Source organism: Giraffa tippelskirchi, chromosome 4 (genome assembly GCF_054371585.1).
Source record: "Giraffa tippelskirchi isolate mGirTip1 chromosome 4, T2T-mGirTip1v1.2.pri, whole genome shotgun sequence".
In the NCBI taxonomy this organism is placed as follows: Eukaryota; Metazoa; Chordata; class Mammalia; order Artiodactyla; family Giraffidae; genus Giraffa; species Giraffa tippelskirchi.
In genome coordinates this window covers 6,808,197-6,828,324 of record NC_137278.1, presented here as the reverse complement: position 1 = coordinate 6,828,324, position 20,128 = coordinate 6,808,197, and the positions used below count along the sequence as shown (strand labels likewise).

The 20,128-nt window shown below is 53.5% G+C and overlaps 1 protein-coding gene across 1 annotated transcript in view; it reads left to right on the top strand.

Moving 5' to 3' along the window:
- PRRX2 (paired related homeobox 2) overlaps positions 1–10,929 on the top strand; it is a 50,551-nt gene extending 39,622 nt beyond the window's left edge. The window contains exons 2-4 of the mRNA XM_081594837.1: positions 8,064–8,251; positions 9,000–9,178; positions 10,443–10,929. Coding sequence (XP_081450963.1) covers positions 8,064–8,251; positions 9,000–9,178; positions 10,443–10,578 — 503 coding nt within the window. The 3' untranslated portion in view covers positions 10,579–10,929. The remainder of the gene's footprint in view (positions 1–8,063; positions 8,252–8,999; positions 9,179–10,442) is intronic.
- Positions 10,930–20,128: the final 9,199 nt, after the last annotated feature.

Genomic DNA, 20,128 nt, shown 5'->3' with positions numbered 1-20,128 from the left:
TCTGGGATGGCTTCCTGGAGGAGGCGGCATTCTGCTGAGAACTGAAGGTGAGCAGGGAGGCAGAGAGAAGTGGCAAGCCCAGGAACGGAATGGGCAGGAGTCCACAAGGGAGAGGATGTGCCTGTCCAACGTAAATACTGGCCTCCGGGAGACCACAAACCTGGGACAACATCTCTGAAACCACTGAGGCCCCCTGTACTGGCACTTCCCACCTGGAGGATCTGGGGGTCCCATCCAGTAGACAGAGCCAGGAACCCCTCAAGAGGAAGGCCCCATCCCTCTGTCAAGGTCACTGTCAGTTTGCCCAGGGCTGGACTGGGGGCTGGGGCTACCTCCTCCCTCCCTTCTCGCTGCCAAGCAGCTGCCAGAGGTGCAGTAAGGAAAAGAATAGGTCTGGGGCTTGCAGAGGGAAAGCTCTCACTTGCTATGTGACCCTGGGTAGGTCCCAGCCCCTCTCTGGGCCCCCCTTTTGTCTTCTCTGTGAGGCAGTGACATCTTGCCCCTCGTCTCGAGGTTGCTGGGGGCCTCCAGGGAGTGATGCTGGAAAGTTCACCTCAGTGATCTCACTGCCTGCTCCCATTTGTGCCTTAGCCCTGGTCCCTGTGTGTCCCGGACAGAGGCCGGCCGGTCCAAGCGTGAAAGTGGCTCTTGGCTCCTTGCTTGAGATTCTGGAGGTGGGGTGGGGCTGGCCTCCTGTGGAAGCCCCCGGAAGTCCAGGTGCCCTTCTCCGGAGGGCACCAGGGTCCATGCTTCTTCTCCTCCCTCCTGCCCATCCTTCCTTTCTTCCTTCCAATATGAGTGATGCATGTAGTGCCAGGCCCGACCCTGGCTCTGCCCTCGCAGGCATCACGGGCTGGGCACCCCCCTGCCCCTTCTCAAAGCTACCCCACCCTGCATGCCGCCCCCAGCTGCCTCCTGGCCTGTGTACCGGGGACTCCAGCACAGACCCCAGCTTTAGAGATGCTCCTGTTGCCTTCAGCCCCCTCTTCTTGGCTGACCACTCACTCTAAGCCCCTGGAAAGACCACCCCCCCAGGATCCCTCTACATGAGGACCTGGGGGTACTCATCCAGCTGGCTGCCCATGCCAAGGTGGTAAGAAGCCTGGGCTCTGGACCAACCTGCAGATTTAAGTCCCTGTCCCAGCCTTTACTGGCCACATGGCTTTGACAGGTTGTTTACCACCCCCTGTTTGACAGGTCAGTTTCCCCTTCTGTAAAAATCAGGCTAAGAGCACCCAGGTCGGATGCTTATGAGGGTTCAGTGAAGTGGTTCCTGTTACCTCCATTTCTCAGGGGGATTCCTGAGGCTGGGGTGGAATAAAGCTTCACCCATGGCCACTCTGCTGGTGAGCCAGTGCCAACCTGTGCTCCTAAACCAGGACCCTGGCCTTCTTAACCACCTCTACTCCCTGTTACTTCTTATCTGATGAGGTGAGATTCTCTCCCAAGGCTCTCCAGGTAGCCCTGGAGTCAGGGATGCTGCCTGGAGGGTAGCTAAGGATACAGATTCCAGAATACCTGTCTGAGCGCCACTCCAAGGGATCTTTCAAAGGGACCCAGCTCTCTACCAAGAAACCTAGGTGTTTGGGGGCACAGCCTCCGTGCACCCCCCACACCTCCACTTCCTTCCCCAGACTCTTCTGGCTGTAAGTATTCCTGCAGCCTCGAAACTCCTTTGACCAAAGCCCAGTGTTAATTTGTTAAATCCACATCAAGGTCCTGGGGACCCGTTGTTTATTTTTGTGAACGTGTTGGCAGAGATCACATTTGGGGTGGGGGAGGCCACTTATTCGGTCGGAATAAATGCTAATTAATAAAAGTTATTTATTTGGGTTGGAGCTCGCCGTGGCCCCAGGGTCAGGCACAAACTGACTATTTGAAGCAAAAACAAACAGAGAGTGTCTCTCAACAGCTTGAGAAAGGCAGAAACGAATAGGCCGGGTTTATTTGTCTTAGGAAGAATTTGCAGTTAATTCCCTCCAGACTATTTAGACCCTTAAATTACACGGAATAAGAAAAACCATGGGTGCAGGGGAAGGAGCCAGGAACACTTGATCATTTGGCCGAGAGCAGAGTTTTTAAATGTCTTTGGCCTGAAGTCAGCCAAGTAAATGGTATGTGTGAAATAATTTAATGGAAGAAAACGGTGCAGCAGTCACTTTTTCTCACTGCAATGTAATAAGAGAGAGAGCGTGGCCCGTCTGCCCTACCTGAGTCCGTTTATCTTTCCCCGGACTCAGCCCCTCACGGTAGCCCCTAAAGAGCCCAGGTAAATGGAGGTGGTTTCAGGCTTTATTTTCAATCCCAGAACTTTGACTGAACAAAAGGAAACTTTGGGCACAGCCCTGATTGGGACAGGCCTGGCCCCAGTGCTCGCTGGCCCGAGGCTTCAAGAGTATTTATTTATTTTCCAAATGCTTGAACCTCAAGCGTGGAACCCCCAGAGGACACACGCCCACCACATCCACTTCTCAGGGGGCGATTCAGGAACTGGTGGTAACGAACATCCGGCGCATTCGCTGGGAAGAAAAGTGCAGCCCAAGAGTGAGCCCTGGCTGAGGCCAAAGCTGTGGGTTCAAGTCCTGGGTCACCTCCAAGACGCCTCCTAAATCTTCCACATCCTCAACGGCCTCTCCTCAGCCTCTGCCCGCAGTTGGGACTGGAAGCAGCTTTCTGCTGGGGGCTGGGCTGAAGGAGAAAGATCCTTGTTTTCGGATGGAAAGCGGCTTGCACACAAACAATAATGTTAAGGGCAGGAACTTCCCTGGAAGCCCAGTGGTTAAGACTCTGCGCTTTCAATGCAGGGGGCGCAGGTTTGATCCCTGGTCCAAGAATGAAGATCCCACATGCCACACAGCATGGCCAAAAAATATATATAGATATTAAGCGCAGTGAACATTTATGGAGCAATGACTATGCTCTTGGCATTCAGTTAAACTCAGCTCCTCCAGGAACTTTGTGTGACCCTGGGCAAGCCACGGTCCTGCAGGACTCCCAGAAGTGAGGTCTTCCCCCCTGGGGGGCTAGGATGGACTCTCGGGGACATTTCCACAGCAGTGAGATGACACGATCCATGATGCCTCCCAGAGCTGGGACCGAGAGTGTGACCCCCTCCGCACCTGCCATCACCTTCCCTGGGAGCCAGGAGGATGAGGGAAGACGACCCAGCAGAGACAAACTCACACCCCGGGCTGCCTGAGTCTCCCCACAGGCACAGTCCCAGCTGCATGATCTTGGGTTAACCTCTCAGAGCCTCGGTTTCCCAATGTGTGAAATGGGATAACACCTCGCAGGGCAGATGCTGGGATCCAGTGGATGGGAGAGTATGCAACACTGGACACTGTTCCTGCCCAAACCCACTTTTGTTGAGCGCATTCCATCACAGCTGCCCTGGTGGAAAGAACTGACTCCAGACCAGCTGGGGTGAGGGGTGTGAGAGTCTGGGGTTGCTGGAGCGGGGGGTGTAAATCCCTTGCCTGAGGGTTTCAGCTCCAAGGCTCCAGCAGTTTAGCCAAAGAGCAGAGTTGTTTCTTCCGGGGGCCAAGGCTACAAAATGGTTTTCATTTCAACACCCTCCGTTTTGAATTGCTCAGAAATTTCCCGAAAAAGTCTCCTTTTTTGGCTGAAAGGCCTTCTGCGTTGGGTTTGTGCCCAAGCAGCATTGCCTAAGGGGGGCAGAAATCGGCTCGCGATGGCTGGTGTTCCAGAAGCTTCTGTCCACTCTCTGGGGTCTTGATCACACAGGTTTTCAGCGCTCCACCCTTGATATTTCGGTGTAAGGTTTCTTCCTGCTCGAGGGGGTGAGGGGCGGGGGTGGAGAGACATTCACAGCCACCAGACATTCTCATCCATCTTCACCTTTTCTTGGAGGAAAGGGGTAAGGAGTGAAGACTGAAGCAGGTCCAGGAGACGAGGCCAGCTCGCTCCGTGTTCCCTGCCACCGCCTACCCGATTCCCACACGCGTCCTGTGTTTTTAGTACTTCCCAAAGGGGAAAAGTACTGGACTTCAATTCCTGGTCCTCCCTCCAAACCAGGGCCTCTCTCCCTCAGCGCTATGCACATGGTGAACCAAAGAATTCCCTGATCCAGAGTCTGTTTTGGGCACTGAAGCGTACTTAGCAGGAGCTCCAGTCTCTACCTCCATCCTAGGAGCACCACCCGCCTCTCAGTCCTGACCATCAAGAATGTCTCCAGACATTTTCAGATGTCCCCTGGGGGTGAAATTGCCCTCGACTGAGAACCACCGGTCCAAACCCAGTAAGATCATCTTTTCCCGGGAAACCCTGCCTGATTCCTGCTTGACAACTCTCCTCCCCCCCACCCCCACCCCCACCCCACGCAGCATTACTGGACTCATGGAACAGTTTGCCCTCCAATCCAATCAGCTGGTTGCTCAAGAGACAGTGAACTCTGCAAACGTGGGAGCGTTCAAAGTCCAGGATTGAATGGTATCCTTGGCTGGCCCTGGAATGTTCTAGATGCTCAGCTGAACAACTCAGCATCATGTGATCAAACCAGTCCGTCCTAAAGGAAATCAATCCTGAATATTCACTGGAGGGACTGATTCTGAAGCTGAAGCTCCAATACCTTGGCCACCTGATGCGAAAAGCTGACTCATTGGAAAAGACCCTGATGCTGGGAAAGATTGAAGGCAGGAGGAGAAGGGGAATGACAGAGGGCCAGATGGTTGGATAGCATCACCAACTCAATGGACGTGCATTTGAGCAAGCTCCCGGAGATGGTGAAGGACAGACAGGGAAGCCTGGCGTGCTGCAGTCCATGGGGGTCACAGAATTGGACACGACTGAACGACTGAACAACAACATAAAGGGAATGTGTAACTGGGGAAGCAAAAATACAAGGTGTACCCCCAACTCCAAAAGGTTATCCACACCCTCTGTTGACCCAACTGGGAGCAAAACTGGCCTTCCCGTCCACTGCTGCTGGGAACCCTGATGGGGCCTTGGCTATAGCTAGCATTTTACTCATTGGCCCAACAATCCCAATTCTAGGAATCTGTCCCAAATATTCACTGGCAAAAATGGAAAATCATGTTTGCACAAGGTTATTCATGGTGGTATTCTTCTGAGTTGCAAAAGACTGGAAACACACCATCTGCCAATCGATAGGGCTCTGGTTTTACTTGAATAAACCATAGTATAGGGGTTTCCCTGGTAGTCCAGTGGCTAAGACTCTGCCCTCCCAACGCAGGGGGCCTGGGTTCGATCCCGAGTCAGGGAACTAGATCCCACGTGCCCAATGGAAAGATCCCACACAACCAAATAAGTAAATAAATATTTTTAAAAACAGTACGTTTGCACAACTGAGTGGTACAGAGCCACATGCAGGACTTTCTGTACTGGATGGAGAAATCCCTGGGATGTATTACCCCGTGGGAACAAAGAGAGGGACACAGCAGTCCAGAGTCGGCTAGCTTCCAATAGAATAGTGGGAGAAAATACTAGAAAAAAAATTGCAAAAAGCAATGCTGGAAGGATAAAGCAAAGGTGAATTTTAAAATGGTTCTGACAGGTGGAAGGTGGGATAGTGAAAGTGGTAAAGTCGCTCAAAGTCAACCACTAAAAGGAACGAAATAGGGTCATTTGTAGAGTCATGCTTATAAACTATTTTAAAATCACACGTGTAATTTTGTAGAGCTTGGGGAGCAGAGTCGGGAACAGGGAATCGTTAACTTTTGCTTTGTCCCTCTCTGTGTTGTTTGAATCTGTTACTGCGACAACGGATGACGGTTACTGTTACTGTGATAACTGTTTCGGTTCTTTGCGACCCCATGGAATAGTCCATGTAACTCTGCAGGCCAGAATACTGGAGTGAGTAGCTGTTCCCTTCTCAACGGGTTCTTCCTGACCCAGGGATCGACCCCAGGTCTCCCGCATTGCAGGCAGATTCTTTACCAGCTGCGCCACCAGGGAAGAAGGGAGCAAGAGGGGAAATACAGATCAGTGCACATGATGCAGATAAAGAAGGCTGGTTTGCTGGCCCATGTGGAGCGGTCTTGGGAGTATAGTAAATAAGAAGAGGCACGTTGCAGCACCAATGTGTTCAGTGTGATCTCATGCTTGTAAACTTTTTAAATTTTATTTTCTTGGAGTATAATTGCTTTGGAAAATTGTATTAGTTTCTGCTGTATGATGAAGTGAATCAGCTATAAGTATACATATATCCCCTCCCTCTTGGACCTCCTCCTCCCCAGCCACCCCCCATTCCACCCCTGTAGGTCATCACAGAGCACTGAGCTGAGTTTCCTGTGCTTTATAGCAGGTTCCCACTAGACACCTATTTTACACACGGTAGTGTATATATGACCCCTGGAGGAGAGCATGGCAATCCACTCCAGTATCCTTGCCTGGAGAATCCCTATGAACAGAGGAGCCTGGAGAGCTACAGTCCACGGGGTCGCAAAGAGTCAGACACGACTGGGCAACTAAGCACAGCACAGTCTGTATATGTCCGTCCTAATTTCCCAATTCCTCCCACCCTTCCTTCCTGCCCCGTGTCCACGTTTGTTCTCTACGTCTCTATTCCTACCCTGGAAATAGGTTCATCTGTAACACTTTTCTAGATATATGCATTATTTTCCACATATATGCATTAATATATGATACTTGTCTTTCTCTTTCTGACTTACTTCAGCCTATATGACCTACTCTAGGTCCACCCACGTCTCTACAAATGGCCCTGTTCCATTCCTTGACACATGTACCCTAGTGTTCGTTGCAGCACTATTTACAATGGCCAGGACATGGAAACAACCTAAATGTTCAAGACAAGTGAGTGGAGAAAGAAGACATGGTACATGAACACAACGGAATATTACTCAGTCCCTAAAAGGAATGAAATAGGGTCATTTGTAGGTAGAGTCATGCTTGTAAACTGTTTGAAATTCACATTTGTAATTTTGTAAAGCTTGGGGAGTAGAGTCAAGAGAAGGGAGTCATTGCTTTTACTTTGTCCCTTTCTGTGTTGTCTGAATCTGTTATTGTGACAGTGATGTTACTTGGTTTTTAGAATATACTTTTTTAACATGAAATCTCCAGATTTTTTAATTTGATGAAGTATCCTTTTTTTTTTTTTTTTTTAAGTAGAGTTGATTTACAATGTGTTAACTTCTGGTGTACAGCAAGGTGATTCAGTTATACCTATACATATTCTTCTTCATATTCTGTTCCCATTATGCTTAATTATAGGATATTGTGTTATACAGCAGAACCTTGTTGCTTATCCATAAAATACACATTTTTAATAAGAAAATAAGATCCACAAGCAAGTACTGAACCAGACAGGGTTGGTTCTAAGTGCCCAGTGAGTGCAATGGAGGAGAGAGGATTCCATGTGCACTCAGGTGATCAGGGAGGGCTTACTGGAGGAGTGAGCAATGAGCTGGGTCCGTCAGGATGAAGGGTCAGCAGTTTAACCTCTGGGTAAAATTGAAATGTGGAAACAGTAGCTCCTCTGTAAATGGGGCATGAGGAGGCGAATAGCACCTGCCTCGGTTTTTGTGAGCATCCAATGGTCTGTGGGTGTGAAAAAGCCTACTGTGTGCAGTGGACCCTCAGAACTGTGACTTCCACTGCGCCTTTTTATATATTAATATAATTCAACAACAAATACCCATGGCGGTTGACCATACCCTAGAGTCAGAGCCAGCTTCTGAGGACACATAGATGCCTCCAGCCCTCCCTGACCAGGTCGGTTGTCCTTCATGGCAGCAGATGCCTGTCCCCTGGCTCCCCAGGAGGGGGACCCTGGCCGCTTTGGCTCACCTTTGTATCCCCTGGGCCCTAGCCCTGTGCCTGCCAGTTCGTAGGTGCTCAGTAAGTGTGTTGTAGAATAAATGGATGGATGGATGAAGAAATTAACAAAGGAGTGAATTAAAGGGTCCTACCCTCCGGGCTGGACCATCCACCCGCAGTGGGAAGCCACAGGTTAAAGCGCTCAGCGCACGTTGCTGAGCTGGTGCCCGAGTAGTGACCGTGTGGGCGCCTGTGGGCGCAGGGGCGGCCCGGCCTGGCCTTGAGCTGACCCTTGGGTCCCTCCGCAGGTGAGTGTCCCAGCCCCGGGCGCAGCAGCGCCGCCAAGCGGAAGAAGAAACAGCGGCGGAACCGCACCACGTTCAACAGCAGCCAGCTGCAGGCGCTGGAGCGCGTGTTCGAACGCACGCACTACCCCGATGCCTTCGTGCGGGAGGAGCTGGCCCGGCGGGTCAACCTCAGCGAGGCGCGCGTCCAGGTGAGAGCTGCGCGTCCGTGGGCTCCTTGCAGGAGCATGTGCAGCCACCACGCACCCAGGGTTAAGGAATTGCCAAAGTGTGCGGGGGCGTCTGAGGCCAGGAGGGCTGAGGGTCCAATCCAAGCCCTGCCACTGGCCGGCTGTGTGAGCTTGAGCAAGTTCCTTAACCTCTCTGTGCCATAGGTGGCGGTGGTGGTTTAGTCGCTAAGTTGTATCCGACTCTTACGACCCCATGGACTGCAGCCCGCCAGACTCCTCTGTTATGGGATTCTCCAGGCAAGAATACTGGAGTGGGTTTCCATTTCCTTCTCCAGGGAATCTTCCCGACCCAGGAATAGAACCCAACCCGGGTCTCCTACACTGCAGGCCTATGAGCTGTAAGGGAAGCCCATAGGTGCTTCCCTGTAAAATGAGGATCGCTTGGGTCTATTTTTATGGCGTTCTTATGAGAAAGAAAGGAGTTATTTTTGTAGCTTAGCTCAGTGTCTGGCACAGAGGGTTTTGATAAATAAAAGTCGTTTTAAAGTGTCCAGGGCTTGCTCCGTGCCAGCCCCTGAGCAGTGTGCCCAGCGTACACCTCTCTTCATTACAACCTCCCACTGTATCACCCCCATTTTACAGATGGCAAAACTGAGGCTCAGGGAGGTGAAGCCACCAGTGTAGGGCGGGTGACAGAGCAGGCACACAGTGGGTCCAAAAGGACTTGCGTCCCCTTGGCAGCCTGCTCACGGCTCCTTCCCACCCCCAGGTCTGGTTTCAGAACCGCCGGGCCAAGTTCCGCAGAAACGAGCGGGCCATGCTGGCCAACCGCTCGGCCTCGCTGCTCAAGTCCTACAGTCAGGAGGCTGCCATCGAGCAGCCGGTGGCTCCCCGGCCCACCACCCTGAGCCCGGACTATCTCTCCTGGACAGCCTCGTCCCCGTACAGGTGAGAGTGGGAACTGCTTCGGGACAGGGTTGGGGTGGGCAGCAGCCCAGAGACCCCCATAGGGTGTTTCAGGACCTAGATTCCTTGGAGGCTCTGGAGAGAACTGTGAAAGGGGCCCAGGCCCTCCGTGGACCTGGAGTGCACTAAGGGGTGTGTGGGCAGATGTGTGACTGTGCATGGGGAAGGTTGTAAGAATGTGTGTGTGTATGTGTGTGCGCGCACATGTGTACTTGTAAATGTGTGGACCGGCAAGAAGATGAGACCGGTCTGGAGGGAGTGGAGAATCCCTGTCACCCTGAGGGAGCTGAACAGCTGCCAATTTCTGGGACGTCCCTGGTGGTCCAGTGGCTAAGTCTCTGCACTCGCAATGCCTGGGGCCCAGGTTCCATCCCTGGTCAGGGAACTAGATCCCACACCTTCAGTGGAACTTTAACAGCCACAGCTAAAAGAGCCCGCATGCCACAACAAAGACCCAGTGCAGCCAAATAAATTACTGAATAATTTTTTTTTTAATAAAAAAGAAAGAAAGAAAACCTGCAGCTTTCTAGGCTGGCACGAGCGCCTCAGCACCTCTCGTCGGTCATCCCAGAGAGAGGCTGGGAGGGGCCTCGAGGATGGTTCCCAGTCCTGGGGACCTGGCTGGGACCCAGAGGCGAAGTCTGGGGCAATTTTGTCCCGGGAAAAGGTGGCAGGACAGGACGGGAGAGGGAGGAGGTGCTGGGGAATTGGGGTTTTGCACCCCACAACTCCCGGGGGTGCCATCCACCCCTTAGTCTGTGTGAGCAGCTCTGCTGGAGCCCTGGTCTTGGGAGATCCAGTGGGTTGGCTCGTGGGATCTGAGTCCTGGAGATGCCCACGCTAGACCCACAGGCCTCCCCCCCCCTCCCTGCCCTCCCCTTACCCGGGGCAGGAGAACCATCAAGAGGTATCCTTCCATACAGGTGAGTGTTCATCCCACCCCCATCCTGCTGTGTGTCAGGCACCGGGCGGGCTCTGGGGGTGAACAGGATGCAAGAAGCTCCTGGTCCAGCGAGGAATGACCCCAAACCTGCGGGGGCGGCTCCAGGTCCCAGCGCCGACCATGGGCCCTTCTGCCTCCGCCCTAAATCTTGCAGCCACAGGTCACCTCCAGCCCCAGGGAAAGGCTGCCCACAAGCCGAGGAGGGGAAGCAGGAGGACCAGAGGCTGGGGTCCAGGACGGACAGCCAGGGGTGGTCAGCTCCGGGCAGCACTGACATGTCCTTGTGTCTTGTGTCACCCCCAGCACGGTGCCGCCCTACAGCCCTGGAGGCTCAGGCCCCGCGACCCCGGGGGTCAACATGGCCAACAGTATCGCCAGTCTCCGTCTCAAGGCCAAGGAGTTCAGCCTGCATCACAGCCAGGTGCCCACCGTGAACTGACCGCCGGCTCCGCCAGCATCCCACTGCCTCCCTGGTCTAACGACAACAGAAAAGAGGGCAGACACGCAGGAAAGTGACCTTCTCCTGCCCCCTGTCTCTGGGACAGGCTGGGTGGGCTCTCCTGGCCCTTCTCTGCAGCCCAGACTCCTGGGCCCAAGAGGCTGCTGAGACGCCTGGAGCCTGGCTCAGCCCCTCATCCCTGGCCGCTGGAGACTTCGGCCCCTGATCCTTGGAGGGGTTGGGCCAGAAGGTGGGATAGCAGCTCACCGAGGACCTCACTTACTTGGTGTATGAAAACCAAAAAGCTGTTGTCTGTAAGAAATAAAAAAAAAAATGGTTCAAGCCCCCAAAGGTTTCAAGGAGGGCAGACAGGAGAGCAAACCAATGAGGGGCCGCTTTGGGGGGCCAGCTGCCCTCATCTGTGTCCCTCGTTCTGAAAAAGTCCTCCATCACCCTGCAGACCCCAGGGGCGGGGAGTGGGGTTGGAGGACAGAGACCTGCCCTGGAGCCCCTGACACCCAGGTGTTTGGGAGAAACCCTGCTGTGTGACTCTGGGCAGGATCCCAACCCTCTCTGGGCAGGGGGTGTCTCCCCTACCCTATGGCAGGGGCAGTGTGGGTGTGTGGGGCAGAGGCTGGAATTAAAGCCCTTGCTGCTGGACATGCAGGAGGTGTGGGTCCCCCAGGCCTTTGACTGTGGAGGGGCCTGGGCAAATGGCCCAGACAGTAGGGGTGCAGAGTGGAGGCCCCAGGTGGGCTCACAGGACAGAGTGGTTCTAACAGCCAAGACCACCAGAGCCCTTCTTCCAAGTTCTCCAGCCTGCCCTTTCGCAGATGGTCACTGGGGATGACAGAGGACCTGTGTGCCACCAGCCACTTAGGAGTCTGCAGAAAATTGTGCAGTGAGGGGAGTGGTCTGAAGCCAGCCCTTTCCACCTGGCCCCAGGCCACCCCTCCTGATGGGCATACCTTCCAGGGAGGTTAAGAGATCATTTCTGCAACCAGCCCCCTGGAAGTGAGACAACACTTCCCAGGGGAATTCCCTGGGGGTCCAGTGGTTAGAGCTTCCCAGGTGGCGCTAGTGGTAAGGTTCCCTCCCACCTTCCAACGCAGGAGACATAAGAGACATGGGTTCGATCCCTGGGTGGGGAAGATCGCCTGGAAGCGGGCATGGCAAGCCACTCCACTATTCTAAGAGTAGGACACCACAGAAGTGACTTAGCATGCACACCTACCAGTGGTTAGAACTAAGCGCTTTCACTGCTGTCTCCCAGGTTCAATCTCTGATTGGGGAACCAGATCCTACAAGCCACGTGACATGGCCAAAAATAGAAAAACAAAAAACACACTTCCCGAGCCCCAGATGGCCCAGAGGTGCTCAGCCCCTCATCACACTGCTGGACTCCACAGGTGGACCCCACTTCTCCAGTCTGCCCTGCCCACACAGTATCAAAGCACCCCCAAAGGGCCAGCATCCTTGCCACAGGCCGCATCTTCTACATGACCTTGAACAGGTCAAAGCCACATGACAATCCTAACATAAGAAACTGTCTGTTTTTGTTTTAGAAGGTGTGACTGTCCCCAGAGTGAGGTTAGGACCTTCCCCATCTCCCCCATATCACCCACAGAGACTCTTCCCCATCTTCCACTGGGAATGCCACCATAAAAACATGGTTCCTGTGGGGTGGGTGTCACCCTCTTCAGATGTGCCAACAGCCCCCGGGACCATCACCGTGTGACCATCATGGGAGGTTGGGGCTCTGGTCAGTGGCGGGGGGGGCATCAATGAGGGGAGGGAGGCACTGGCTCTGGCTGAAGGCGCGGGGAGGGTCATTCTGCTGATGTCTACAGCTGGCTCTGCCCACTCGACTACAGGGGCCAGAGCAAGGAGAGACCAGTGCCCTGACCATGTGTGTGTGATGGGGGACAGGGATGGGGGGGTGAAGGGGGGACAGTCAGAGATGTGTCTTCTTGCTCAGTTTGCCCTCTGCCTTGGGCAAGTGATTTCTGGGTCTCCATTTGCCATTCATTCACTGAACAAATATTATCAAACTCTTGGTGTGTGCAGGGCCCTGAGCAGAAAGCAGAGAACTGACACGGGGTCCCTGGCTACAGAGGCCATCTCAATCACAGGGAGTCCCAAGTCTAGTCTAAAGCATCCAGGCAGGCTTCCTGGAGGAGGTGTCCTGGAAAGATGAAGAGGGGAGGGAGAACAGTGTTTCTGGCTAGGGAAACAGCATGTGTAAAGGCCCTGTGGTAGGCCAGAAGCTGTCTCTTTGGGCCAGTAGGGGACAGTTCTGGGCCTGGATCTCGTGCAAGATGAAGATGGACAGAAGCAGGGACCAGGTCACGTGGGGTTTGTGTGGCCAGATTTGAAGTGCGGATGTCATCCTGGCAATGAGGAGTCATGGAGAGGATTGGCTTGGTAGAGGGCCCCCCCCACCTTGGACTCTGTGGGGAGGCAGAGACACCCCTGCAGAGGCTGTCCAGGCAGGAAGGCAGCAGCCTGGACCAGATGAGGACAGAGTGGGCGATCCAGGAGGCGTCCCAGACCCAGCAGAGACAGAGGTTGATGACTAGCTGTTGGACTGAGGAAGAAGGGGTAGGCCAGGGGGCCAGGATTTGGTTTAAACACATGGATGCGCCTGGGAGGAAGAGACCCTGGAAACAGGACTCACCTGGTGGAGGTGGCGGGAAGAAGCCGGCCACCTTCTTCTTCCACCCACTGGCCACTGAAGGGCTCATCAGTGCCCTTCCACCCGGACGAGCACTGGGGCCGTCCTGGTCTGAGCAAGGTCCTCCCTCACAAGGAACTTACCGACCCCCTGCCCCAGGGATTTGCACCAGCCAAGGGCCAGCACACAGGGTCCAGAACTGTGTCCCCATGGGCAGCCAGGAAAAGTGGCCTCTTTCCTCCCAGAAGCACTGGACTGGTCGTGAGTGAGTGGACGAGCCCGCCCAGGTCCCGGGCAGCGCTCCGGAGTTCAGACAGAGGCACATCTGGTCTTTCTATTTTCAGTCCAAAGGGAGCGGCCGTGAAGCATCGCCAGGTTGGGGCTGCCTGCAGCAGAGATGGGCTCCCACCAGGCGGGGGGCTCCCACCCACCAGGTGGGGGGCTCCCACTAGGGCCTGGAAGGCGGGTCCCGAGCCCAGGTTCAGAGAGAGAGCCGTGGGCCCGGTTCCCACAGAGGCGCTGGCCCTGCCATCAGGCCGCAAGGATGTCAATGTCACTTCCTCCCCAGCACTCTAGAAAAAACAAACCGGCTTAATCGTTTACACATGCAGCTCTGGAGAGCTGAGGGAGGGAGCACCGGGGCCCTCCTTGTGAAAGAAAATAAATTCCAACATTGCTGTCACTATTGTAGCCCTAATTATAGGGCTGGCGTGGGCAGCGGCGTGGGCAGCCCCCTGGGCAACCATCCAGGGATATAATTTTTCCATGAGGATAAGGTACCCGAGGCCCCGTCCCAGGCTGGGAGAATTTGGAATCCTCCTCCCTCCGCCTCCCCTTTGCCCATTTGGCCAAGCAGGCTTGGGACAGGGCATGGCATGCCTCAGCTTCTGTTTCTGTTTGAAAGAAGGGAACTTGAGAGGAAGAGGGAGAAATGGAAGGAAAGGCAGTGTCTAGCTCTTCTTGCCAAACCCAAAACCTGAGAAATAAAGACCACGGTTTTACCTTAGGTGAGGCACGTCTCCAGGCCTCAGTTTCCCCGCTCTGTAAAATGGGGGTGACGACAGAAGCCACCTCACAGGGTTGTTGGCACAGAGTTACCCTCCTTCAACAAGCGCTTTGGTGGTTTTGGTGGAAAAATACAGAGCTGGGGTGGAGTCTGAGGAAGTCAACATACTCCCCGTTCTGGAGTAAAATTGGTTTTCCCTGCCCAGAGAGTTTGGCTCTCCCCTTTGCCCCTTCCAAGCACACACTCCTTGGGCGCAGCTGGGTGGGCGGGTCCCAAAGCAACACGGAACCCCCAGCTTCTGCACTTTTGCTGCTGGCTCCTGGAGGGCGCTGTGGGGAGCGCTGTGTCTGTTCTCCCGGCAGACACAGAGCTGGGAGACCAGGGCTCTCTCCCGCACAGATCGCCAGAGCTGGCCCAGGCTCCTGACCCGAACACAAAGGAACAAGCAAATCGCAAATCACCAGCAGGGGTCCCTGTATAAACATCAACACAAGCGTTTTGGAAAATGTACCAACAGCCTCAAAAACGCTTGCATGGTTTCACCCAGTAATTCCTTCTCTAAGCCCTACTTCAAAAAGCAATCCAAAATAAGGGGGAGGGGGCAGGGAGGGGGTAAGCAATGTGTGCCAAGATGTTTGTCATACATTTTTGTACATGCAATGTGAAAAATCTGGGAAGACCCAAACCAGAATGTAAATACTTTATAATGGCTCACAATCCACTTGTCTCCATGTTTTCTGTAATGAGATTAATAACCTCACAGGGAAACAGAAGAAGCAGGCCAGTGTGATCGTTCCGGCTATATAAGTAGCTCTTTGAAGTAGGAGGAAAAAGTGCTTTCTTCCCTTTTACGTCCCTTTCATGGTGCCTCAGTCCAGAGATGGACTTGTCTTTTCAGTGACTATTGATGAGTGAGTAGCCCCCATCTGAAGCTCTCCCCTCCACTCCTGTTACTCCACTGGGAGTCTCCAGGTCTTGAAGCTTGTGATTATCAAGAATTCCCTTCTCTATTGAAAGTGCTGGAAAGAGCGTATTGAGAGCTTCTTAACATTTATCTCACATCTTAGAAGAAGTGGGAATGGATTGAACTTGGGATATGAGGGGTCAGGAGCGGGCACCTTGAATTCAGAAGTTGCCCTTGAAAAAGAAGTGTGGGTGGCATAATTCTAGATGGCTCCATGATTCCCACCCCAGGCAGACACACTTTTTGTCATACTCTCTCCTTGAGTAGGGGTGGAATCTCTGACTTTATGTGATTAAGGTCCCTAATCAGTTGTCTTTGATCAAAAGGGACATTGTCCTGGGTGGGCCTGGCCTAATCAGGTAAGCCCTTTAAAAGAGAATCCAGGTCTTCCCTGGAAGAAGAGATTCAGAGCAGAGAGGGATGCTCCCTCTAGCCTTGAGAAACAAACAAGAAACCAATCCTGCTGACATCTGAATGAGCTCAGAAGAGGACACTGAACTCCAGATGAGACCTCATCTGGGGACTCCTTGACTGCAGCCTGTGAGACCCTGAGCAGACGACCCAGTTAAGCTGTGCCCAGGCTCCTGACCTATAGAAACTGTAAGATCATAAATGGCCGTCTTTTCTTTTTTTTTCTTTTTGCTGTGCCACACGACTTGTGGGATCTTAGTTCCCCAACTAAGGAGACAGGGATTGAACCTATGCCCCCTGCAGTGGGAGCAGAATCCTAACCACTGGGCCTCCAGGGAAGTCTCTGGATGTTGTATTCAGCCGCTATATTTGTGGCAACTCGTTACCCAACATCAAAAACTAAAGCAGATGGAGACGGAGCTTGGAAGTCCACTTGAGCCTGGCTTCTCTCTACCCATGGCACACCCAAAGGACCCCAGACCCATGACACAGACCTGAAGCCTTTGCTCAAATTACCTGCCATCTTAGCACCTTCTGAGCCATTCTGCATAAGACAGATTAACTGCTCTAAATGACAGTATTGATCAAGTCCCTCTCCTCCCTAAAGCCTCCTGGGGCCCCCCAGGACCTTCCCAACAAGGTCCCATCACCCAGATCAGGTGTTGAGCTCCTGGCATCTAGCCAGGCTCTCTATGTCCAGCCTTAAACCCCTCTTGTTCCTACCCCAGATTCTTCAGACAATCCCGACAACTCAGCCCCTCTCCCCATGGTGCCCCCCTTCTCCCACACTCCCCCTGAAGCAACATCCTGCCCACCAAGTCCTCCTCCTCCAGTGAAAATGTATTCCCTGGAGGGATACAGTGTAGTGCAAATTTCTTTTAAAAAGTAAGTTAAGGGACTTCCCTGGAGGCTCAATAGTGGAGAATCCGCCTGCCAATGCAGGAGACGCAGGTTTGATCCCTGGTCAGGGAAGATCCCGCATGCTGCGGAGCAACTAAGTCCATGTGGCACAACTATTGAGCCTGTGCTTAGAGCCCGGGGAACCGCAACTGCTGAGCCCGAGCCCCCTGGATTCGGGGCTCCACAACAAGAGAAGCCACTGCAATGAGAAGCCCATTCACTGCAACCAGAGAGTGGCTCTCGCTCGCCACAACTAGAGAAAAGTCCACCCAGCAATGAAGACCCAGCACAGCCAAAAATAAATAAAAAGTTTTTAAAAAGCAAGTTAAATTCTAGACGGCAGACCCCTCTGTATGTCTGGGGAGATGTGTGTAGTATGAAATGGAATAATCCAATGTCATAATTTTATATTCAGAAAATGGAAAGAAAAGCCCTATTATTTTCATAATTCAAACTTTTAAAAAATGAAGCTACTCATCTTCTTGGTGGGCACAGAGACCAAGAGGAGTAACCACTGTCTCTTGGGTGGCCGCACAGCAGGATCTCCGGGGAGGGGAGGTAATATATAAAGTATAAATATTATGTGTTTAATATGCATAAAAATATATGCATATTACATATTTTACATACAGTTTGTATGTTTATTTAATAAGCATAGTTTAAAAATCTGGAAAGTCATAGCGTGAACAGTTGTTTTCTCAGGGAGGTGGATTGTGGGTGGTCTCTATGCACACTTGTACATTTCCCTACTTGGGTACTAAAATTTGACAAAACTCTTTCTAGAACCCTATTCAAATTGGAACCATCTTTTTGGAGAACAATATATACTACACGCCTTAAAAACAGGCATGCCTTTTGGCCCAGTAATTTTACTTCTAGTATTGTACCTGAAAACAATAGATTGGCAAAGAGATTTATGTTCGAAGGTGCCCACGAAAGCATTGCTTATGCTGATGTAGCTTGGAAAATTAATTATCCAGCAATAAGGGCAGATAAATAAGTGATGAGGGTATCCGGGATGATGGAAGGCCAGGCAGCGGTTAAAATTCATGGTATGGACCCTCGAAAGCCCTGGGAGGAAATGCAGATGTATTATTAAGGAAAATCTCAAACGATGGCAAAAGGGTCAGATTTTGAGCCCCTGAGCACAGATGTCATCACATCATGACACCCCGATGACATCTCTTCTGTGCCAAACACCCTCAATCCCCATTTTTCTGTTGTGGAATTCCATCTGGGATAAAGCCAGTTCTGAATCCCTATGTCTATACTATGTGTACACACACACACACATATACATTTATTTTACACATCATTCATTCATTAATAGACACACCCTAGAAGCCAGGTGCTCTTACAAGAACTGGGGACACAGGTGCACAGGGAACAACACAGACCCAAATTTCTGCTCCCCCAAAGCGCACATTCTAGAGGGAGAGGTGGACAAGGAAGAAGCAAGATGCTGCAGGGGCTTGCTAGCCCCCTCTGAGTGGGAAGAAGCCATCAGAGGGCTTGGCACACACAAGATTCTGGCCTCAGAAGCTGGTGGCCTCCTGGGACACACACAGAAGTCCTGGAAGCCCTTAATGCTGTGGGAATTGGGCTCCACCTTCCAAGGGGGACCCCAGGTTCTGTTCCTGTCTCCAGAGCTGAAAACCAGCCCCTTTGTCCTCTCATCCTGGCCTGTTCCTCCAAGTCCCTCACGTACCAGGGTACCATGTACCAAGTACCACATACTCTTGAAGGCTAGAGCCACGAAATCCATTAAACGAGGAGCCCCAGCGACTCCCCTAAGGGGCCTCCTAGAAGAATGGAGAGTCCAGTTGGGGCCCACCGGCCATCACCTGGCTTGGGCTTTCTCAGAATGGGTGTGTCCTGGGGCGCGGGTGAAAAGTTCTACCGCATTAAACCATATCGGCAACATTTTGAGGTGACAGTCTCAACTCACAGCCCAAAGGCCCTGTGACCCTGGGGTCTGTGTGACATCCTGGCCCTGCTTAGGGCTTTCAACTGACTCAGAGCCAAAGAGAGGATGCCCCCCACCCCCAGACACCAAGCCCCAAGCAGGGGCAGCCTGTGGCCTGTGTTTCCAGGCCCAGACTGTGCCCCAAAGTCCTTGCCTGCACCCTGGGCCGTGGTTCCAGAGCCCCCAGCCTCCGCACCGCCCCACCCTCCGCACAGCCTCTGCTTTGCTCCACCAGCCCCCCAGCTCAGGGTCAGGAGGAAGGTGGGGGTCTCACGTGGAGGGTGAGGGGGCAGTCAGAGGAACTCAGGCTGGGGCCTTGGGGCAACTGGCACTGGTGCCCAGGATGGCCTGGGGCAGAGTGGGGGTGGGGCTGAGCAGGGGTCAGCAGAGCCCCCACCTGCCTCACCCACTGCTGCCCAGGAGAGGGACACAGGCTTTCGTGGGTCTGGATGTGCGGCCACAGGGCAGCTGCTACCGGGAGGTCACCCGCAGCCCTTCCCCAGTCCTGGAGGGTTGGGTCGGTTCCGGAAAAGTCACCCAGCTCCTGCCAGCTGCCCCTGGACAGCACCCTGGGGCGGCCCCTCCTGCCGCTTGTCTGCATGTGCCTCTCTCTTGGGCAATGCCCACCCCCCACCCCCGGCTCCTGGAGGGGCGGTCGGGCACCGTCTCTGCCACCTGGGGATCAAGGGCCACTGCCCAGCTGTCGACCTCACTTCACTGCCCTCTCTCTCCACACACCTTCTCCGAGACCCTCTTAGGATACAAACCCAGATCACCAAGCCCATGCCGGCTTGTTCCCACCCTGGCTCAGAACTCCGCAAGAAGGCTCCAAAGCTTCGAAGGAGCCCCGCTGCTGCTCACGCCTTTAACCTCCTTCCTCTCCTCATCCACAGCTCCTCCCTCAGCCCCACCATTCACCAAAACCCCCTCATCCTCCCGTCACCCCCACCTTGCCTCCCACGCCTCCCCTCCACTTCCCAGGCACTGACCTCAGGGGGCTGAGCTTTGCTTGTCTTTGTACCTCAATTTCCTCAGCCTGATTGGACAGCCCCCCCCAAAAAAAACCAGCCTTGACTTACCCCCATCACAGGTGAGTTGTCACCTTCCCCAGGAAGCCCCTCCCCAGCAGGGATTAGAGGCCCTCCCTGAGCTCCCACTGCCCACCCCCCCATCAGGGCGCTGAGCGCTTGGAGTTGTCACTGTCTGATGTCCTGCTGTCCCCTCAGCCCCACTGTTGTGGCTCAGCGACCGAGGGGCCAGTGCACAAGGGTCCGCGGCCCCTGCAACTCTGAGGGGCGGCCCCCTTCACCTATTTCCAGAGTCACGCGGTCCCCGTGAGTGTTGGATGCCCTCCTCACCCGGGTCTGATCTGGGCACTTTGCAGTCTCAGCCCCTCTTTCCCCAGAAGGGAAAATATTAAAATACAAGTGCACACACTGGATCCGTTCCTCTGTTCTACCCCAGCTCAGGGACGCTGGGCAAGTCGCGGCTCCTTTCAGAGCCTTTCCTCATCAAAAAGCAGAAATACCTCCCTCCTGGGATGCATTTAAGCTTCAGGTGGGAAAAAAAAGTTGTGAACACCACGCCCAGCCCCTGCTTAGCAGACAGCAGGCACTGCACATGGGACTG